General features: G+C 40.0%; 6 protein-coding genes and 1 non-coding gene across 7 annotated transcripts; 5 read left to right on the forward strand and 2 right to left on the reverse strand.

The window, feature by feature from the left end:
- Positions 1-763: 763 nt before the first annotated feature.
- Positions 764-1,795, forward strand: LOC108842423 (histone chaperone RTT106). The gene has a single exon (XM_018615333.2). It carries the CDS (start codon positions 936-938, stop codon positions 1,557-1,559), a length of 624 nt encoding a protein of 207 aa, XP_018470835.1. The 5' UTR covers positions 764-935; the 3' UTR covers positions 1,560-1,795.
- A 1,231-nt stretch (positions 1,796-3,026) lies between these two features.
- LOC108805255 (importin subunit alpha-6) lies at positions 3,027-5,954 on the forward strand. The gene is made up of 10 exons (XM_018577255.2): positions 3,027-3,333; positions 3,593-3,689; positions 3,787-3,884; positions 3,975-4,106; positions 4,192-4,377; positions 4,515-4,678; positions 4,770-4,848; positions 4,948-5,076; positions 5,183-5,310; positions 5,391-5,954. The coding sequence occupies exons 1-10, from the start codon at positions 3,133-3,135 to the stop codon at positions 5,758-5,760; spliced, it is 1,584 nt and encodes a 527-aa protein (XP_018432757.1). The 5' UTR covers positions 3,027-3,132; the 3' UTR covers positions 5,761-5,954.
- A 186-nt stretch (positions 5,955-6,140) lies between these two features.
- On the forward strand, positions 6,141-7,202 carry LOC108805268 (uncharacterized). Its single transcript, XM_018577269.2, has 2 exons — positions 6,141-6,424; positions 6,587-7,202. Exons 1-2 carry the CDS (start codon positions 6,251-6,253, stop codon positions 7,094-7,096), a joined length of 684 nt encoding a protein of 227 aa, XP_018432771.1. The 5' UTR covers positions 6,141-6,250; the 3' UTR covers positions 7,097-7,202.
- Positions 7,203-7,372: 170 nt separating this feature from the next.
- LOC108805244 (cellulose synthase-like protein D5) lies at positions 7,373-11,455 on the reverse strand. Its single transcript, XM_018577243.2, has 3 exons — positions 10,408-11,455; positions 9,473-10,283; positions 7,373-9,392 (listed from the first exon to the last, which is right to left on the reverse strand). The coding sequence occupies exons 1-3, from the start codon at positions 11,361-11,363 to the stop codon at positions 7,608-7,610; spliced, it is 3,552 nt and encodes a 1,183-aa protein (XP_018432745.1). The 5' UTR covers positions 11,364-11,455; the 3' UTR covers positions 7,373-7,607.
- A 944-nt stretch (positions 11,456-12,399) lies between these two features.
- Positions 12,400-14,066, forward strand: LOC108835016 (protein DEHYDRATION-INDUCED 19 homolog 2). The gene is made up of 4 exons (XM_018608358.2): positions 12,400-12,725; positions 12,882-13,042; positions 13,402-13,479; positions 13,591-14,066. The coding sequence occupies exons 1-4, from the start codon at positions 12,641-12,643 to the stop codon at positions 13,918-13,920; spliced, it is 654 nt and encodes a 217-aa protein (XP_018463860.1). The 5' UTR covers positions 12,400-12,640; the 3' UTR covers positions 13,921-14,066.
- Positions 14,067-14,160: 94 nt separating this feature from the next.
- Positions 14,161-14,233, forward strand: TRNAK-CUU (transfer RNA lysine (anticodon CUU)). Its single transcript has one exon. It is a non-coding gene; the product is annotated as a tRNA-Lys (tRNA).
- A 393-nt stretch (positions 14,234-14,626) lies between these two features.
- Positions 14,627-16,124, reverse strand: LOC108812419 (60S ribosomal protein L19-1). The gene is made up of 5 exons (XM_018584710.2): positions 15,944-16,124; positions 15,502-15,624; positions 15,089-15,402; positions 14,915-14,985; positions 14,627-14,817 (listed from the first exon to the last, which is right to left on the reverse strand). The coding sequence occupies exons 1-5, from the start codon at positions 16,053-16,055 to the stop codon at positions 14,790-14,792; spliced, it is 648 nt and encodes a 215-aa protein (XP_018440212.1). The 5' UTR covers positions 16,056-16,124; the 3' UTR covers positions 14,627-14,789.
- Positions 16,125-18,751: the final 2,627 nt, after the last annotated feature.

The raw sequence follows: 18,751 nt of genomic DNA on the forward strand, positions 1-18,751 counted from the left end.
TTTGGGTATTTAGAATGCTAAATGGTTGATTACTATTCGTTCTTGCATCCTAATTAGGATCCTCTGCGCATGGTTTTGCATGTTCGCTTTGATGGAAGCTAGTAAGAGTAATACTGAATCGATATTTGTTAACTTTGCTCCTTGTTAACAAGGCTTCCCATTACTGCTCAGAATCGGACGAGTGCCTTCAATTTCTGTCGGATGAGTATATATCTGTTCCACCGGTATTGTTACCAGTACTATAAGATTGTGAACCAACAACATCACTGTGTCTTTCACAACAAAATGAACTCCTGCAGCATGACGAAGTCAAGAATCAAAAATAATTACATGGGAATGGTTCATAAGAAATGGACATGATCACAATCACGAGAGCTAACGTTACCAACAATCTGGGCCTCTGGCTAATGGTTTTCATGGGTTCCATGCTTCCGTTTAAGACTTAAAGGCAGAACCTAATGAATGTTTATTCCTAACTAGATTATGTTGCAAATAACACAATTCGTTTTCGTTTAACTTGTAAAACGAGGAAACTCTAAATATACATATTTACGGAATCACGTATTCATCTGGCATATTACCAACCTTTTTTCTTCAGTTAAATTAACAACCGCAATAATTATAAAAATTAGACTGGTTTAGGCTGTCTTTTCTTAATGTAGTTGTAACGTTAAATATCCTACTTATTTTTAACCACTAAACACTATAAACTCTTATTACTTAACCTCAATATTTCAATAACTATTGCTTACGCCCCCTAAAGACAGAAACATATAAATACAGACGGTTGGTCACAAATCGTTCCTCCCCTGAATCTCTCCTAAGAAATCAAGAAAACAAAATCTGTCCCCCTGTGAATCCAGGGGAGAAAGATTTTGATTTTCATTGATTTCTAGTAATCTTTCTGATATTTTGATTCTTATTTTTTTGGTAGTATGGAAACAAAACCTGAGAAAGATGACCAATTAGAGATAGAGCAAATAAACAAGAGTCCGACCATGAAGACGAAAAAGATATCACGTGGGATGCACGTGTTCTCCGTCGTCATGTTCATGCTACGTCGTCGCCGGAGGAGAAAGGCTTTCAACACCAGGTTTTGGCGGCGTGTGGTTGAGTCCGTACGTAAAGTCCATTCCGAAATTAAGATAATGCCTACGTCTAACTCTACTAACACAATCCTCCTTCCTCCTGTCCCGGAAACTAACCAAGACGGTGGCGATAATGCTGTTGATAATGTTGTTGATGATGATGTTGTTGATGGTGAATCCGGGGATCGTTTAACGGAGGCTATTGAGGTTTTCACGGCGGCATCTTCATCATCATCCTCGGGAATCTCGGGATATGCATCTGCCATGTCTCTACGTGATTTGGATCATCACTATGATGACGATGAGGATGATGATGATGATGATGTTGATTGTTATAGCGATGTTGAAGAAGGAGATGAAATGATAGATGAGAAAGCTGAGGAATTCATCGAGAGATTTTATGAGCAAATGAAAATGCAAAATCAGGTTTACACTGAACGTTGCAAAGCCAAAGGGATAATAATTAACTGATGATCATCTATCGTTTACGTCGCTATCATGCATGCATGGAGATGAGATTATGGAAATGTCTGGTTATTTGATTAATTTGTTCAGACGAAGGAGAATGATCTTCAGGTTTTCTTGGTCGATTCTATTTTTTTTGATATTGTAACTTTTTATTCTTTAATGAAAATAGGAAAAACGAAATATATGTATGTGTGTATGTCTTCTTCAATACTCTATATTAATTAATTTGATTTTGTGTGTTAACTATCTCCATTTACTATTGGTTGGAAACTGGTTATATACAATAACATCACATTTGACTCATTCATTAATTATTGTATTAAATTCTTTCGAAAATTGACGAGATTGTTCTTTTCCAACCACAAAATCAATGAACGAAACAATTAATATCTATATTTCTATATAACACAACTAAGTAATTCTTCTTTTGGTATTGAAAGATGGTAACGATTAGAACTTTGATTCCATTTCATGAAATACTCATTGAGACAACGGTGACCAATGAAGTTTCCATTGCGAAGAGCTGGATACTTGCCGTACGATCAGAAACACAAGAAGATCCAAAGGTGGTCATCTCTCTAAACTCCAAGACAAACCCTCAAGATGATGCAAAAACCGCAACTGTTCAGTTATGCATCAAAAACAAATGTCTCATACTCCAACTCCTTCATATGAACCAAAACACCAACTTTGAAGAATGTTTCGGTGATCTATTTTGCGATGAGAGATTTGTTTTTGTAGGTATCGGTATTGCGGAAACTGCCAAGAAGCTCAACAGTCTACTCATAGTTGTCAAGAAAGTTGATGTTCGTGATTTGGTAAAGGTTAATTATCCTATTAGTTATGGTGTGAGATCAAGGCTTAGCTTGAAGGCAATGGCTTGCGAGTTGTTGGGTTTTGGTTCGTGGAAACCGAGAAGGGAGATCTGTCCGAGAGATTTTGCTAGTAGAGTTCTTGATGAAGAGGTGATTAAGCTTTTGTCGATTGATGCTTATGTTTCTTATGAAATTGGGTATAAGATGCTCACACAATAAATTATTTAGAAAAATGGTTTTATTCGATCATATTCTTGTCGTTTTAAAGTACTTGAACAATCTAAGATGATTGTATATATATGGCAAAGGGAGGGAAAGGTTACTCAAGCAACTGCAAGATGAGATCACTCATACCATCGAAATGTAATATACCAAAAAGATTTGATGAAGAGATCAAATATCAAAGAAATTACTTATGATTATTCCTTTTGTTGGGGTACAATACTAAAATTGACAAGATCGAGAGATATAAGCTGAGACTGGGCTGGTCTTACACTAGGCCAATTAAAAGCGTGTTCATTATCGTAAAGTCAAAAAATAGATCAGTCCTTCAATATCGTGATCAATACTAAAGCCCAGGCCCAATTCGTGCTTTCACCGAACCATTAGCCGCCTCCTCAATACATGACGTCACGTTGTATAAATAGTATTTATACTTGGCTTCGACTCCAAAGCCAAAACCCTTGATAAAATCTCTTCGTCTTCTTTCTCTTTCGCTCTGAATTTTGAAAACCAAAATCCCCATTGATCAGTGAGCAAGCATGTCTCTTAAACCTAGCGCGAGGACAGAGGTTCGAAGGAATATGTACAAGGTATCTGTTGATGCCGATGTAGGTCGAAGGAGGAGGGAGGGTGACATGGTGGAGATCCGGAAGAACAAGAGAGAAGAGAACTTGCAGAAGAAGCGACGTGAAGGCCTGACTGCTTCCATGGCGCAGCAGGATCTCTACTCCTATAAGAGAGTATGTGCTTCTTCGTATTAATTCTCTAATAATTAATTATCTTTCTTTGTTCATATTGGTACTTTTGCTTTGAGAAGTAGTCAAGACCTTTTTCATTGTTTGTATTGAATCGAGTTTCATCTTTAGATGTTGGTGATTACGTATATTGGAATTATACTTTAATTGTTGTATATGGAACCCTAACTCGAATCTGAATCAATCCGTTAAGAGTTTGGTATGTATGCACATATTAGTTCTAAGCTCTTCGTTTCTATTGCAGTTGGAAAATATAACACAGTTGGTTGCTGGAGTTACTTCAGAGGATAGAAGTTTGCAACTGGAGGCAACTATTGGCATCCGAAAATTACTCTCAGTTGGTTTGTGATTTGAATGATGATGATATATATACACCAAATCTCTTTTCTTATAATATTATTTAGTAATTTGCTTAGATAAGTATGGTTGATTTTGTAGACTATAATCCACCCATCAATGAAGTTATTAAATATGGTGTTGTTCCTCGCCTTGTCCAGTTTCTTTCCAGTGATATCGATGACTTTCCCCAACTTCAGGTAAGGAGCCTACGTTTTTTTTTTTAATGTTGATGTATAGCTTTGTTTTTCCATTAATATGCTAATCTGTTTTTTCTTTTACTATTATAGTTTGAGGCAGCTTGGGCGCTCACTAATATTGCTTCAGGGACATCTGAAAACACTAAGGTCATTATTGATAGTGGTGCTATCCCCTCTTTCATCAGACTTCTCGCTTCTCCATGCGACGATGTCCGTGAACAGGTTTGTCTATCAAATTTTTTTAGGTTTCATTGTTTTTTTTTATTGCTTCATTGCCTTCTTAGTGTTCTATCTATCTGGACTACAGGCTGCCTGGGCACTGGGTAACGTCGCTGGTGACTCACCAAAATTCCGTGATCTCGTTCTAAGGAGCGATGCCATGATGCCTCTTTTGGCTCAGTTCAACGAGCACACACAGCTCTCCATGCTGAGAAATGCTACATGGACCTTGTCAAACTTCTGCAGAGGGAAGCCTCACCCTGCACTTGAGCAGGTTTGTTACCTTTTCATTTATACCCAATTTTTTCAAGTCTCTTCAATAATCTGTGAACCAAAATTTAGCAAAAAAAAAAAAGAAGAAAATAATAAATAATAATCTGAGAATGTTTTATTGCATTTTGTTGAGCCCAGACACAACCAGCTTTACCAGTTCTTGAGCGCCTTTTGCATTCAACCGACGACGAAGTTCTCACAGATGCATGCTGGACTCTCTCTTATCTCTCAGAAGGTAACAACGACAGAATACAAACTGTTATCAATGCCGGTGTCATCCCTACCCTCGTTCCACTCCTATCGTTAGTATCTCTCTCTCTCTCTCTTTTTCTGACAGCAAATTTCAATGTTATTTGAATTCGCCTAACTTACTGTACTTTTGTCTATACTTAGTCATCATGTGCCATCAGTTCTGATTCCAGCCCTCCGTACAATTGGTAATATTGTAACCGGAGATGATATTCAGACTCAGGTGCCAGTATTATCCCATTAACTACCCACCCACCTTATATATATGTTTAGTAACATCCCTCTTATGGTTTTGAAGTCTGACGCTTAATCATTGTAACAGGAGGTTCTTAACTATCATGCGCTTCCTCGTCTCTTGCCCATTTTGACAAGTACATACAAGAGGAGTATCAAGAAGGAAGCTTGTTGGGCTATCTCTAACATTACAGGTGGAACCACTAGTCAGATACAAGTGAGTATATATATATATATATATATATATATACTTCTAAAATTTCTTCCTCTCTTTTTTTCTTCAATATGTTTTAAACATTTGAAAACAAATTTTGCTTGTGCAGCAAGTGATTGAAGCCGGCATTATTCAGCCTCTGATTTACATGCTTCACAACGCGGATTTCGAAATTAAAAAAGAAGCTGTTTGGGCTATCAGTAACGCAACTTCTGGTGGCAATCATGACCAAATCAAGTAAGAAAGAGTAGTCCCTTTTCTTTTTTCTTACCGTCTTTTTAAAAACCTAACTGAGATCCTAATGATTCTTTGAAAAGGTTTCTTGCGGACCAAGGATGCATCAAACCGCTCTGTGATCTCCTCACATGTCCTGATCCAAGGATCGTCACAGTGATCTTGGAAGGTCTAGAGAACATTCTTAAAGTAGGTGAAGAGGAGTTGAATCAAGGCAACACCGGGGGCTATAACATATACGCGCAGATGATTGATGACGCTGAAGGTTTGGAGAAGATTGAGAATCTTCAGAGTCACGACAATAATGAAATTTACGAGAAAGCTGTCAAAATCCTCTCTATGTATTGGACCGAAGAAGACGACGACAGTGAACATGACGATCCTGAGGACAACGGTTTCAAATTCGGAAACCAAAGTGGCAATGCTCCTAAAGGTGGATTCTACATTGGTTGAAGGTCTAATTCATATATTGCTTGTTCGTCAAGCTACCTACTTTTTTTTAATGTTAAAAGCTTGGCAGAAAAGGTCAGAATGCTGACGAAGAAGAACAGATGTCTCTCGGTCATTTCTTAGATTTGCAAGATTTTTATTTGATAAAAGGTTGTTTTGTAATTTTAATAGTTCAACATTGATTTTGCTTTAGTTTAGTAATTTGAGCTTTTTTTGCAATTTTCATAAAGTTTGAAGGCAAAGTTCAGAATTATTTATGCTTTATGGATTAAGATGGACAAATCTAGTGACACCGAGCAGCATCCAAGCTTTTCTAGTCATACGCCTCGTCATTACAAAGGAGGACACGTGGGTCCTCTCGCTTTCTAAAACCTATCTCCTTTGTCGTCTAAATATAGCAGAGAAAGAAATTGAAGTAGAAACTTACTGACAAAGAATCACACTACTACTACTACTACTTCTAACACACAAGAAAAAACCTGTGAAGAAGAAGATGATGATGCAGTCCCGATTGTTAGCGTTTGCTTCAGCGGCGCGTTCCCGTGTGCGACCAGTCGCTCAAAGGAGGTTAGCGTTTGGATCATCAACGTCTGGCCGAACTGCTGATCCAGAGCTTCATTCCGGAAACGATGGAGCTGATCCAGCTGTCTATCCGAGAGACCCCGAAGTACAAACGTTATTTTAATATTTAGCTTCTAATTATTGAATTTGAAAGTTTATCTAAACCAAATAATTTTTTTATTAGTATTGCTTAATCACTAAATAATTTAATTATTTTTTGTGTGTGGACTCTTTTAAATATTCTTATGTAATTTTGAGTATGCTTCAGGGTATGGATGACGTAGCGAACCCTAAGACGGCCGCAGAAGAAATCGTCGACGAGACTCCACGGTCAAGTTTAGAAGAGCAACCGCTTAACCCGCCAAAATCTCCACGCGCCACCGCGCACAAGCTAGAGAGCACTCCGGTCGGTCGTCCTTCCGAACCCAATTTCCAACAGAAACGGAGAAGAAGCACCACCACCGGAGAAGAGGAGGAGGAGCGAAGGCGGAGACAGAACGAAACAGAGAGCGACAAGGAGTACTACGCGCACCACAAAGCTTCTCCGCTGTCCGAGATCGAGTTCGCCGACACTCGAAAACCGATCACGCAAGCCACCGACGGAACGGCGTACGCGGCGGGAAAAGATGTGATAGGATGGTTACCGGAACAGATCGACACGGCGGAGGAGGCTTTGCAGAGAGCCACGATGATATTCAAACGTAACGCGGAGCGCGGGGATCCTGAAACGTTTCCTCACTCTAGAATCTTGAGAGAAATGAGAGGCGAATGGTTCTAAAACTAACGAATAAGACACAATAAAATGTTTTCAAGTGTCTGAATAAAACATTTGTCAATGTTTTCTCAAGAATCTTCTTACAACAAACAAAGATGTTTTAGGCAAATGATTACAAACTTGAACTACTTAGGTAAACTCTATTCATAATATCTCATTACAAACATGAAATGAAGTAGAGAAAAAAGATTCTCGTACCGAAACAAATAGGTCTTAGGCAAATGATATTACAACAAACAAGAATCTTTATTACAACAAACAAAGAGGGTTTTAAGCAAATGATATTACAAACTTGAATTACTTATATAGGTAACTGTATTCATAATATCTGATTATAAACATGAAATGAAGTAGTAGAGAAAGAAGGATTCTCGTGCCTTTTAAGGGAACCGAAACAGATAGGTCTTAGGCAAATGATTATACAAACATGAATTATACTTAGTGAAACTGTATTCATCAAATTTGATTACAAACAATGAAATGAAAAGCAGAGAAAGAAGAATTCTCATGCCTTTTAAGGGAACTGAAACTGAGAGAAGTCCTGTCGCCCAGCAGGAGGGTTGATATACACCCAGAGCATAGAGACAATGATCGATAGCAAACCTGACCAGACAAACACAATAGTAGGCACTCTGCCTCTTCTTCCCATCAACCCTTTAGCAAACGGATACAGGTGACAAAGCACCCAGAAGCTGAAGAACACTCCACCCACTAGCTTACTCCACTGCGGAAACGGACTGTACAGAGTCCTCGCAACCCCAACTGCAATAGCAATCATGTTCACCATCATGATCGTAAGTGGAGGAACCATCAGAAAGCTCCACTTCACAAGGTACAGATCCGCAAACTCGTCGTCTCCATCTTCAGGCGTAGATGACTTGGAAGTCAACGTGAACGAGATATCAACTCCTGCAATAACCTTGAGAAGACCTTGGAGAACGGCTGCAGGGTGTGCGCTTGTTCCACCAATCACCCAAAACTGCTCGTTTCTCCACCACTCGTGGAGAGTAACACCTGACCACTTGATCTCGAGGAGTGACAACATGCAGAGAGTGAGTGTTATGGAGAGTAGGAAGATGAGGAACGTTATGTCGAGCGACTGGACTATGAACTGTCCCGAGAAAAGCGAAACCGCTGGGAGGATGCAGTAGACGATGAGGAAAAGCGATGTGAATGGATACATCCCCACGTTGAAGTAAGCTACTCTCTGCAAGAACTTCATCCTACGCGTAGCGAAAACTGCGTTGTTCCTCGAGAAAAAGATCTCCACGGACCCTGTTGCCCATCTCAGAACCTGGTGAAGCCTGTCCGTTAGATTGATGGGAGCTGTTCCACGGAAGGCGTCTCGTTTCGTCACGCAGTAGATTGATCTCCATCCTCTGTTGTGCATACGATACCCCGTGACCACATCTTCTGTTACAGAACCGTAGATCCATCCAACTCTTTTGCCCCACTCTGTTTTATCCTCGTAGAAGCAAGATATCACACTGATCGCTTCAGCTACCGTGGCGGCATCGAGAGGCTCACGTGGGACAGCTAGTGAACCAGCTGGTCTACTGTTCTTGCCTTTGCCTTGTAGGTCCTGTAAGAGTCTTCCTTGGTATTCAGCAACAGGAATCGAAGCGACAAAGGAGTTTGAGTTACCGAATCTCTTTGGGAGAAGGAGAGACTCGATATCTCCATCATCATTTTCTGCTTCGTTGCTGTATTCTCCATTCATAGCCAAAGAAATCTCATCATCTTTCTTCGCATTAGCTTTTGATTTCCTTAGAGACAGCTTCACCTTTCTTCTTCCAAGCCAGCCATGATGCTCTGTTGCTCTCGGTGGGCTGAAACCGTACAGAGCTGTTCTGCGGAAGATGCAGCCGGTTCCAACGTACATTGGACCTTGAAGTCCATCCAAAGCTCTCATACTAACATCAAAGAAGACAGTGTTGTGGTTTGCATAACGATCGTTTGGGTCGATACCTTCAAACCTCTGAGGGAACTGAACATAGCAGATTCTGTCGCCACCACGATCAAGCATGAAGCACATTCCTTCCCTCAAGGCCATGGAGTTGTAGATGTAGTGGTCACAGTCGAGATTGAGGATGAATGGGCCATTAGACATGATTGCGCTTGTTCTGACTAAAGCATTCATAGCTCCAGCTTTCTTGTTGTGATCATAACCTGGCCGCTTCTCTCTCGATACGTAGACTAGCATTGGTAGCCTGATGTCAACTTCTGTTGTATCAATTAAGTTCTCAGAATCTGCTTCAGCTCCATAAACTGGTTCTGCATTTGGAGGAGCCAACATCGCCTGCAACAAACCCCAAGCATAAGTATTGGATCACAAATTCTTATAGAAACATGAAACTGATTAATTATTTAGTTGTTTACCTGAATGATTCCAGCATGATCTCCACGAGAGTTATCAGCTTCTCCAGAGGACCAAGTCCCTGGCCAGTGAGAACCATCAGACATCCAAGTGGCCTTTGCAACTTTAACAGTTTCTTCAGGATTGCCTCCCATCATCATCTCCATCTGTTTCTTCTTAGCCCTTAGCTCCTCGTGCACGTTATAAGCATCAGACCTCCTCCTTATCGCCTCAGGCAACGAGTTGATCCTCACTTTAAACTCATCATACTCCCTCTTCACTCTCCTCCTCTCCCTGACAAAATCAAGCCTCACTTTGTTCTTGAGGAAGTTACGCTTCTGTCCAAAGTAAGCCTCAGGGTTCCTCGGCTCTATATTGTGCTTCCTGCAAAACGGCACCCACGTGCTAGCAAAGCTAGCTGTTTGAGCCAAGGCCTCGAATGTCAGCAAAGCTCCTCCATCGTCTGATAAGTAACAAGCCAGCTTCTCCACAGGGTAATCAACGGCTAGGATGGAGAGGATGGTGTTGGCTGTGACCAGAGGCGGCTCCTTCTCAGGGTCTGCAGTTGAGACAAACACGTCGATACCGGGAAGATCAGACCTTCCTTTGGGGTTTCTTAGGTTGGGAGATTCAAAACGTTCTTTAAGAACATCTAGATCGGTTAGTCTGTTGACAGGACAGAGCTTCGGAAGCTGGTCTAAAAGCCAAGAGAAGGCAAACCAAAGCTCACAGACCGTTGAGCTCCCCCACAACCACATCGCCTCTCGGTTTGGGTGGCGAATCCTCCATGTCAGGAACAAACCAAGAGCCACCAAACGCAACACAATAAGCAATCTGTTTCATCCATCACACACAAGAACAAAATCAGACCATAGTAAAAATCGATTCCTCGATCAAACTAAATTTAGAAACATTTAAAAAAAAAAAGAGATTAGAATAGAAACATTTTGTTATATACCTGTAAGGACTGATAATAGCAGCAGAGACGCTGACTTTCCTAGTAAGAGGTCTCTTGCTTCTCTCCCCAAACTCGGGTGGCTGCTCATACCCGTTCCCACTATTACCACCCGACCCGATTCCATACCCGTCTTTAGGCCAAACCGCGTTTCCATAACCGTAAGTTCCTTTAGTCTCGAACAACCAGCGCGTGTGATCGAAATCTCCCGTTTGGTTCTTAAACGACTTGACAACCGAAAGCCTCTTGTCAAGCTTCGAATCCGCCATCTGAGGAAGCGGTTTCGCCTCATCTCCATCATCCTCCTCTTCCTCCTCGGTGTCATCATCATCATCGTTAATGTCTTTGTAAGGCTCTTTACAGCCAGGACACTTCCCGCCACCGCTCGTGATGCAATCGAAGTAACAGTCTCTGCAGATCCTGAAACCGCACTCGCACCTCCCGTGAACGACCTTCTCATCGCACCCTTTCAACCAGCACACCTGCCCTGATTTCTTCTCCGGATCAGCTTTCTCCATGGAGCAGTCGATCACGTGGCCACGTGTCACCGATTTGAATCCCCCCGTGAATATCGTCCCAGAGAGGAAGCTTCTGTTTCTGTTCTCCGAGTTTCCTCCTCCTTCTTCTTCGCCGGCCATGTTGCTCTCAAGCGAGGCGAAGACGGTCTGGTGATCAGGCGTCGGCGGGATGTGAACGGTGTAGCTCACGACGCAGTCGGAGTTCGTGTTCTCGGCCGTTAGATCTTCCACCGACATCGAGCAGTACCTTCCCGCGCCGCTGGATCTCCGGTTCCCGCCGCTGATGGAGCTGCGGCGCGGTCCTCTTGAGCTTAGAGGAGAGTTGGAGACCGAGGCGCGTGGGACGGGACTCGTCAGTCCGAGGCTTCTGTCGCCGGATCCTTTACATGGCGTCACCGTTATAGTCACCGGAGATGAAGAACCAGCTGCTGTTTTCACCATCGTTGGTTATGAGAAGAAGAAAAAAATCAATGATCCAGATCTGAGGAAGAAGAAGAAGAAACTGGGGACGCTAGTTGGAAGCAGAGCATTTTAGTTTCAAAATCTAGAGAGAGGGAGAGAGATATAAAGAAGAAAGAGAGTTGCTATAAACGGTCGAGATATCTGAACCGTTGATTTGCTTCACGTCGCAGCTGTTAGATCGGACGGTTGTTATCTATTCTAAACGGTAAATTTGAAAGATCCTGTGGGCCCGAGCTATCTAGAAAGTCAAATAAACGGAAGAAAAGAAAAAGTGTTTTATTTCTCTCTTTTCAGTAACGGTCAAATAATTTATATTGGAGCCGAATCATATAGTATATGCTTTCCTCATCATCCCATGTGATTTCATAATTTTGAACTCATTTGTTCGGATTTTGTATACGTATTATGATGCTAATGGAGTAGATAATCATTTTCTCGAGATACAATGATAATTCATGAGTAAACTCACACTTATGACTTATCTGCTTGTATTATCCTAAAATAGTTTAAATTTTGGTTCCTTGATGAGTATGAAGAGAAAACTAGCTTATGTGATAAAAAATCAAAAAATTTGACTTCATGCCATATTACTATTGGCTAATGTATTGTGTATATATCTTAATGTTACCATGAACATGTTTTTTTAGCAGTTAACAAATTTCATAACCGAGACAAATTCTATAGTTAGAAAACTTGGAACCAGCTCTATGTAATATATACTACACATTTGAAAATATTTTAAACGGGCTTAGTCTAAAGAAATACTTATATATATAACGGACTCTCATCTTTGACACTCTTAACTAGTGGGCTTTTATATATAGGTCTTTCTTAAACTAAGCCCGTTTAAAATATTTTCAAATGAGGCCTCGTTTGATATTTTACTTGGGGAAGAAAAAACAATGCAATAATATCCTTCCATTTTTAAAAAGACCGAACACAAAAAGACATAAACACCCCTGTCTACCACGCGGGTTGAAAAGTCTAGCTTTCAAAAGGGTCGGTGTGCTGCTGACTCCTCTTGCCCCCAATCCTTGTCAATTAAGTCTAGCTTTCATTAAAAAAGGAAAGGTTGGGCAATTTTATATTTGGCGTTTTCTTTGTCACAAAGTCGTCAAGCTTCTAAAAGCTGACATGTCCAAGTAAAACACACGACGACGAGGTCTACTTTACCTAAATCAAAAGTTCTTGTCCGAGAGAGACTATTTAAAGGAGCTCGAGGTTTTTCTTTTGGGGGAGATTCAGAATCGAATAAGATGGATGACGATATGTGGGCTGTTTCCTCTTCTGGCTCTTCGAGAAGCCATCGATCAGCAGCAACCACTGCTAAGTACCAATCTGGTTATTATCCAATTCCCCCCCTCAATCCCTAATTTGATTTTTTTTTTAGGGTTCATGGGTTTGAATTGTGTGCCCTAGCGTCTCTCTCGTGTAAAGATTTTAGCTTTACGTTTTGATTTAGATTTAAAAGACTTTTTATTTTCTTCTCAATTTCAGGTTCTTATGAATCTTATCGAGATTCGGGTGATTTTGAAGAAGAAGAAGAGGATGATGATGTTGAGGTGGATTACCCATGCCCGTTTTGCTCGGATGACTATGATTTAGTCGAGTTGTGTCACCATATTGACGAAGAACATCATCTTGAAGCTACCTATGGGGTATGTCAGATTCACACTCTATCTCCATATTATTTTAAATTTTACATTGAATTGAAGTTTCACATTAAGTAGTTTAGGTTCTGATTAGAGCTTTACAATGTCCTGTCTCCTAGCTGATTAGCAGTACTTTTAGATTGGTGCTTTTGGAATCCTATTGCATTTGTGAATAGTATTTGATCGTAGAGTTGACATAACTCTCCCTTAGAAGCATCGATCAGTTAAGCTTGTGTGATGGAACATTTGAGTTGAAGCTACAGAGATGAACTCGTTTTAGTTGTCTGGTTGATTTCTGGTTCTGTGAACTGTTTTGTTGTAACATCTTACATTTTTGTCTTTGGTTGTTTGTGATTTTTTTTTAGGCATGTCCGGTTTGTAGCAAAATGGTGAAGACGCGTATGGTGGATCATATAACCACACATCATAGAGATGTCTTGAAGATATCCTTTTTTACTTGTTTTCAAGAATTGTTTCTTTAAGCTTATTTGATAGTCTCTATAGTCATAAGTGAATGTGATTTTATTTGAGTGTCCTTGACAAAAATTTATTACAGCGGGCAGAAGGAGACTTACGCGGAAGATCCATATTCATATCGTCAAGATGATTTGTCGCCATCTATGAATCATTATCATACCGCTAAAACCGATCAGTTCTTATCTTTTCTCAGCAATTCTCCATTGCCGAACCAAACCAAGCCTGTGCTGGAGGTGGATTCAAGTGTAGAAAACAAGACTTTGATTGAGGATTCTTCGGCAGGAAAAGACATGAAGCTGTCAACGCCTTTGTCTGATGGTGAACAACTGGAGAAGGCAAAGAAGTGTGAGTTTGTACAGGGACTATTGTCATCAGCTATGTTTGATGATGGATGTGACTTCTTCTGAAAAAAATAAAGATGCGAAGGCAGGTCATTGGCATTGTTGTAATTCTATTCAGTTCTATTTATTGTATATGTATCTTTTTTATCAGACACAAGAGTAGAGTTAGTCTCTAATATATTCCTCATGCGTTAAGCATCTTTTATTGTTCAGTTCACGTCCTTGCAAAGCTATTGGCTTCAAGTTCAAGGTGAAAACTATAAGTGGTAAAACTAGTTTGACGGGTGTAAACTACTGGTGCATCAAGCCCGTCTAGCTCAGTTGGTAGAGCGCAAGGCTCTTAACCTTGTGGTCGTGGGTTCGAGCCCCACGGTGGGCGTTTCTAGTTTTTGCAATCTTCTTGATGGAACTTGAAAAACCAATTATCTGCAGTGTTTCAAAACGCTGATGAACCAATTTATGCGACGTTTTATGTTTCTCTACGAAGTTGTAGTAAGTTGGCTTTTTATCAGGCTCTCCCTAATAACCTCCACGACTTAAGTTGACTTTTATCCCTTGCGTTCAATCTGGTTGCCTTCACAAATCAAGGACTAGTGAAAAGACTGTAACAGGTTTTGAGTGTTCTATTAAAAATTTGCTCTTATTAAGATCGGACGTTCAACATATCGGTTATTTTTGACGGATAATAGGCTTTCAACTTGTCAAATTCATGTGCGGGGTGAATTAGATTAAGTAAAAACAAAAAGCATTCAGAAAGGAACAAAGAACAAAATGTCTCGAAAAGAAAGTAAACTGATAAGCTAAAAAATCTTTAAAAACATAACAATAATGTCTTTCTGAGCCAAGAGAGTATTTCAACAAAACCAACTTCATAAAACATTCAAAAAACTTCTTCAAAGTCAAGTAAATGAACTGAGGCTTGATGACTATCCTCTTCACTTCTTAGACTTCTTCTTCGGTACCCTACGCAAGTAAAGAAGACACATAAATGAATTAATATACGATAAAACAAAACTGAAACAACGCTCAATTTTAAATAAAAAGTTGAGACAGCTCTTACTCGGTTTGAGCAGTAGTAGCAGCAGCAGCTGGTGGTGGTGCAGTCGCAGGCTCGACATCTCCACCAGGACCCTAAAGCAAAAAAACAAATAACAAACCCATGTATAAGAACCACTGTAATCAAATACAAAGAAATGGTTATAAAATTACAGTATGGAAGTTAAAAGCTTTTAACCTTAGCGAGACGCTCTTCTCTCCTAGCATGTTTCCTTTCACGGCTAGCCTTGTTCTTAGCCCTCTTAGCCTCAAACTGATCAGACAAGGTCTTCTCTCTGGCCTTCTCGGCCTTGGACTTGTGGATGCTCTCCATCAAGACACGCTTGTTCTTGAACACGTTACCCTTAACACGCATGTACATGTCGTGGTACATGTGCTTGTCAATCTTCTTCGACTCTCTGTACTTCTTCAGGAGACGCCTTAGCACACGCATCCTGCGCATCCACAGTACCTTTGTTGGCAACCTAGCTTCACGTGTACCCTTCCTCTTACCTATTTAACCAAACAAGCAAAGGACAAAAACATCATTCAATATAATGTTAAAGAGACAACAAGCAAAAATAGGGGTTTGGGGATTGAAGAAGAACATACCATATCCAGAGTGACGACCCTTCATCTTGGCAATCTTCATGCGGCGAGCCCTGGAGCGAGAGTGGATCTTGGTTGGCTTCTTGATGATGAAACCATCATTCACCAACTTCCTGATGTTTTGGCCTTTTTCCAAAAAAAAAAAACAAATAGAATCAAAATCAGAGCTACTAATCAGATTCTCACACATGAACAGATATTTGAACACAAACTCTAAAAACCATTTCCACTATCAAAACAGCGGTTGTAATAAAACCAAAACAGATGTAATAACAACTAGGGAGCATTAAGATTTCTATATCAGTACAAGGAGACAACGGATCAACACTACAAAAATCGAAGTAACTCATGTTTTCTACTACTACTATCATCGCATCGCAGACAAAAAAAACACACATAGCGAAATGAATATTAAGAGAGAAAAAGAAAAAAAGGAAAAACATACGTGAGTTGGCCATGGAGATATCGGCGGTTTCATTTGGATCGAGCCAAACTTTGCCCTTCCCGCACTTCATCACCGATGCGGCGAGCCGCTTCTGTTGCTTCAGCGCTACCATTTCCTCCTTTTTTTTTTTTTGGCTGCTCGCTCCTCTTCCTGGGAGATTAGTGTGGCGGAGAACAGAAGAGAGAGTTTTGTGTGTATGTATATATATCAAATCTCTAGGGTTTCTTCTCTTCTTATTCGAGACAATCTTTTGGGCTTTACTTAATAAAACAGGCTTTTCCAAAAAGCCCATTATGAGCCTCATAAACAATGCATGCTATTGTTTTCGTTGAAAGACTCAATCACACTCCCCGTACCTTACTCAACAAACACTATGGAGAAGCTGTAAAAAAAAATTATAAAAAAATCATGAAAATATATTCATAAGTATGCAATTACGCAAGTGATTATCCTTTTATAAGAGTGAACTCTTATTAAGTTATTATGACTTTAATAATCTAATGATAGTTTTGTTGTCTTTCGATTGTACAAAATTAAGAAGAACACCTACTTAGCTAAACTGTTCCTAATGGTGAACGTTGGTAATAAGTGGTATGATCGGCTAAAACTGCGTACCTTCAAAAATATAGACGCAGATAAAAATTAACTTACTTGATTTTTTTTTGTTTCTTAACAAATATAGCACACATCGCTATACAGCTTTTGTTTTATTCGTCAAATCACAGTCACCACTTTTTATTTGTATCCGAAACAAATAGAAACCAAAATTGCCTTTACATAGGGGATGTTAATTGATGGCAAAAAGAAAACATAGGGGATGTTAATTTGAATTTTAAAACATTTAGGGGTTGTCAAATGAATGTAAGAGGCTGGATGAATTGTCGTTTTTTTTACTTAGGTTTCCAGTGATATGATTGGCGTAAAACCAAAAGAACCGAGCAAATATAATTGAAGAAGTTCTCGAGATAGATACATCGATAATCTCAGTTTGAGTGACCTTTTTTATTTGCTTGTAGGTTAAATCTAAGAAACAATGCGATTCAGGAAAGAAGCTGATGGTTTGTATTTTTACTTGTGTTCTTTTGAGCGGTGCTTTTGAATAGAGAAAGATTTTTATATTCAAAATGATGTATACACTGACCAAATTTCTAACCAGAAACAACCAGCCGAAGGGTCTGTTTATTATACATTACCCAAACTCAGGAAAAAAGTAAAAAAAAAAACAAAAAAGTTAGGAAAAACAACATTATCAAAAGTCAAATATTCCAATTGTAATGTTGATAAATTTTCCAAACTAATCCACAAACAAAACAAATGTTTGTGGGAACTTTTGATTTTTTTTCTTCCTTTATTATATTATTTAGACCAAAAATATTATTTTGGACACAGAGGGAAGTTAACCTTTCCACCAAAGATAAGATTGACGTTATTACAAAGAGATCCGATCAAACCACCTGACGACGACTGGTGTCCTCCTACGTGGCCTACGAATTTTAGGTTCACATTGTCGACTCTGACTCCTTTACACGGTACCGATTTGCTGCACATGAACTGAACAAAATCTTTTGTAATTGTTGTTCCTCTCACGTTCTTGAACAACACATCGCTTATGGCAACTCTTGACTCCTGTAAAACACAAAATATATAGATTTTGGTAAGCTGCTGAACGGTGAAGATTTTAATATCAGTTTTAGTTATAAGATTTCCTCCAGTTTATATGTATACTTACTCCGCCTCTTGAACCATAGTTTTGGTTGTAGTGATTCAAACCGTTTACTTAGTTCAATCTAACTCATCTTTAGGTTCGTTATTAACTTGTAGTTTCTATGTTTGTGTGTTGTTTGTTTTGCAGGTAATAAAACGACACAGAGAGTTTAGAGTTCCCAAGGGTGTTAACTAACCCAAGGTACGTCTCGAGAGCAAAGATACAAGATGGAACCGAGCTCTATCACTCACCAAGCTCACGTCACTCACCAATACAATCGTCACACACTCAGAGGTTCAAACGCGATCAGTAACCAAGAGAAGAAACCCAAAACCCTGTGTTTCCCAACCCTCTCTCTCTCTCTCGCTAGCCTAGAACTCTCTATGACGATAAGGTTTGCTCCATCTTGTTTTTGGCTTATCTTTGCTCTTTATATACTCTGCTTTATCAGGTAGATTCGCTGACAGATTTCTTCTTTACCTCTGACAGCTCACCGAATCTCCAACAACCTTGCACCAAGTTGTTTCTTCTCTTGACCATTGCTCTGCTACACGACAAGTGAAGCTGACTGATCAAAACGCAGAGTATCACTTAACTGAATTGCTGAGCTGCTAACTCTTCTACTGGGCCTCCACTGAAACCGTCTCAGCCCAAACCATAGCAGACTCAACCAGTTAAGCCCGGTAAGTTCAACCACACGTGACAAATCTCCACCTTGGTTGACTTACCGACAGTCGCACGCCGCAACTGATAACCTTTACCTTTCCGAACCTTAACCTTGTCGGAAAGGACCCTAGATCTTCACCGATCTAGTTGCAGTCGCTGAGTACTCTCATGCGACTTCTTCCTTCTTCAAACTTCTTCACTGGAACTGATTTTGTGAGAATATCAGCTGGATTCTCCAAAGTTCCAATCTTCGACACCTTCACTGATCCTTCAGCAATGACATCTCTGATGAAATGAAGCCTCACGTCGATGTGTTTGGTCCTCTCGTGGAAGACGCTGTTTCGAGCCAAACACAAAGCACTTTGAGAATCAGAGAAGATCTCCACCTTCTCCTGATTGAAACCGAATTCACTGGTAATTCCTTTCAACCATAACCC

This window comes from Raphanus sativus, chromosome 1, assembly GCF_000801105.2.
Source record: "Raphanus sativus cultivar WK10039 chromosome 1, ASM80110v3, whole genome shotgun sequence".
NCBI lineage: Eukaryota > Viridiplantae > Streptophyta > Magnoliopsida > Brassicales > Brassicaceae > Raphanus > Raphanus sativus.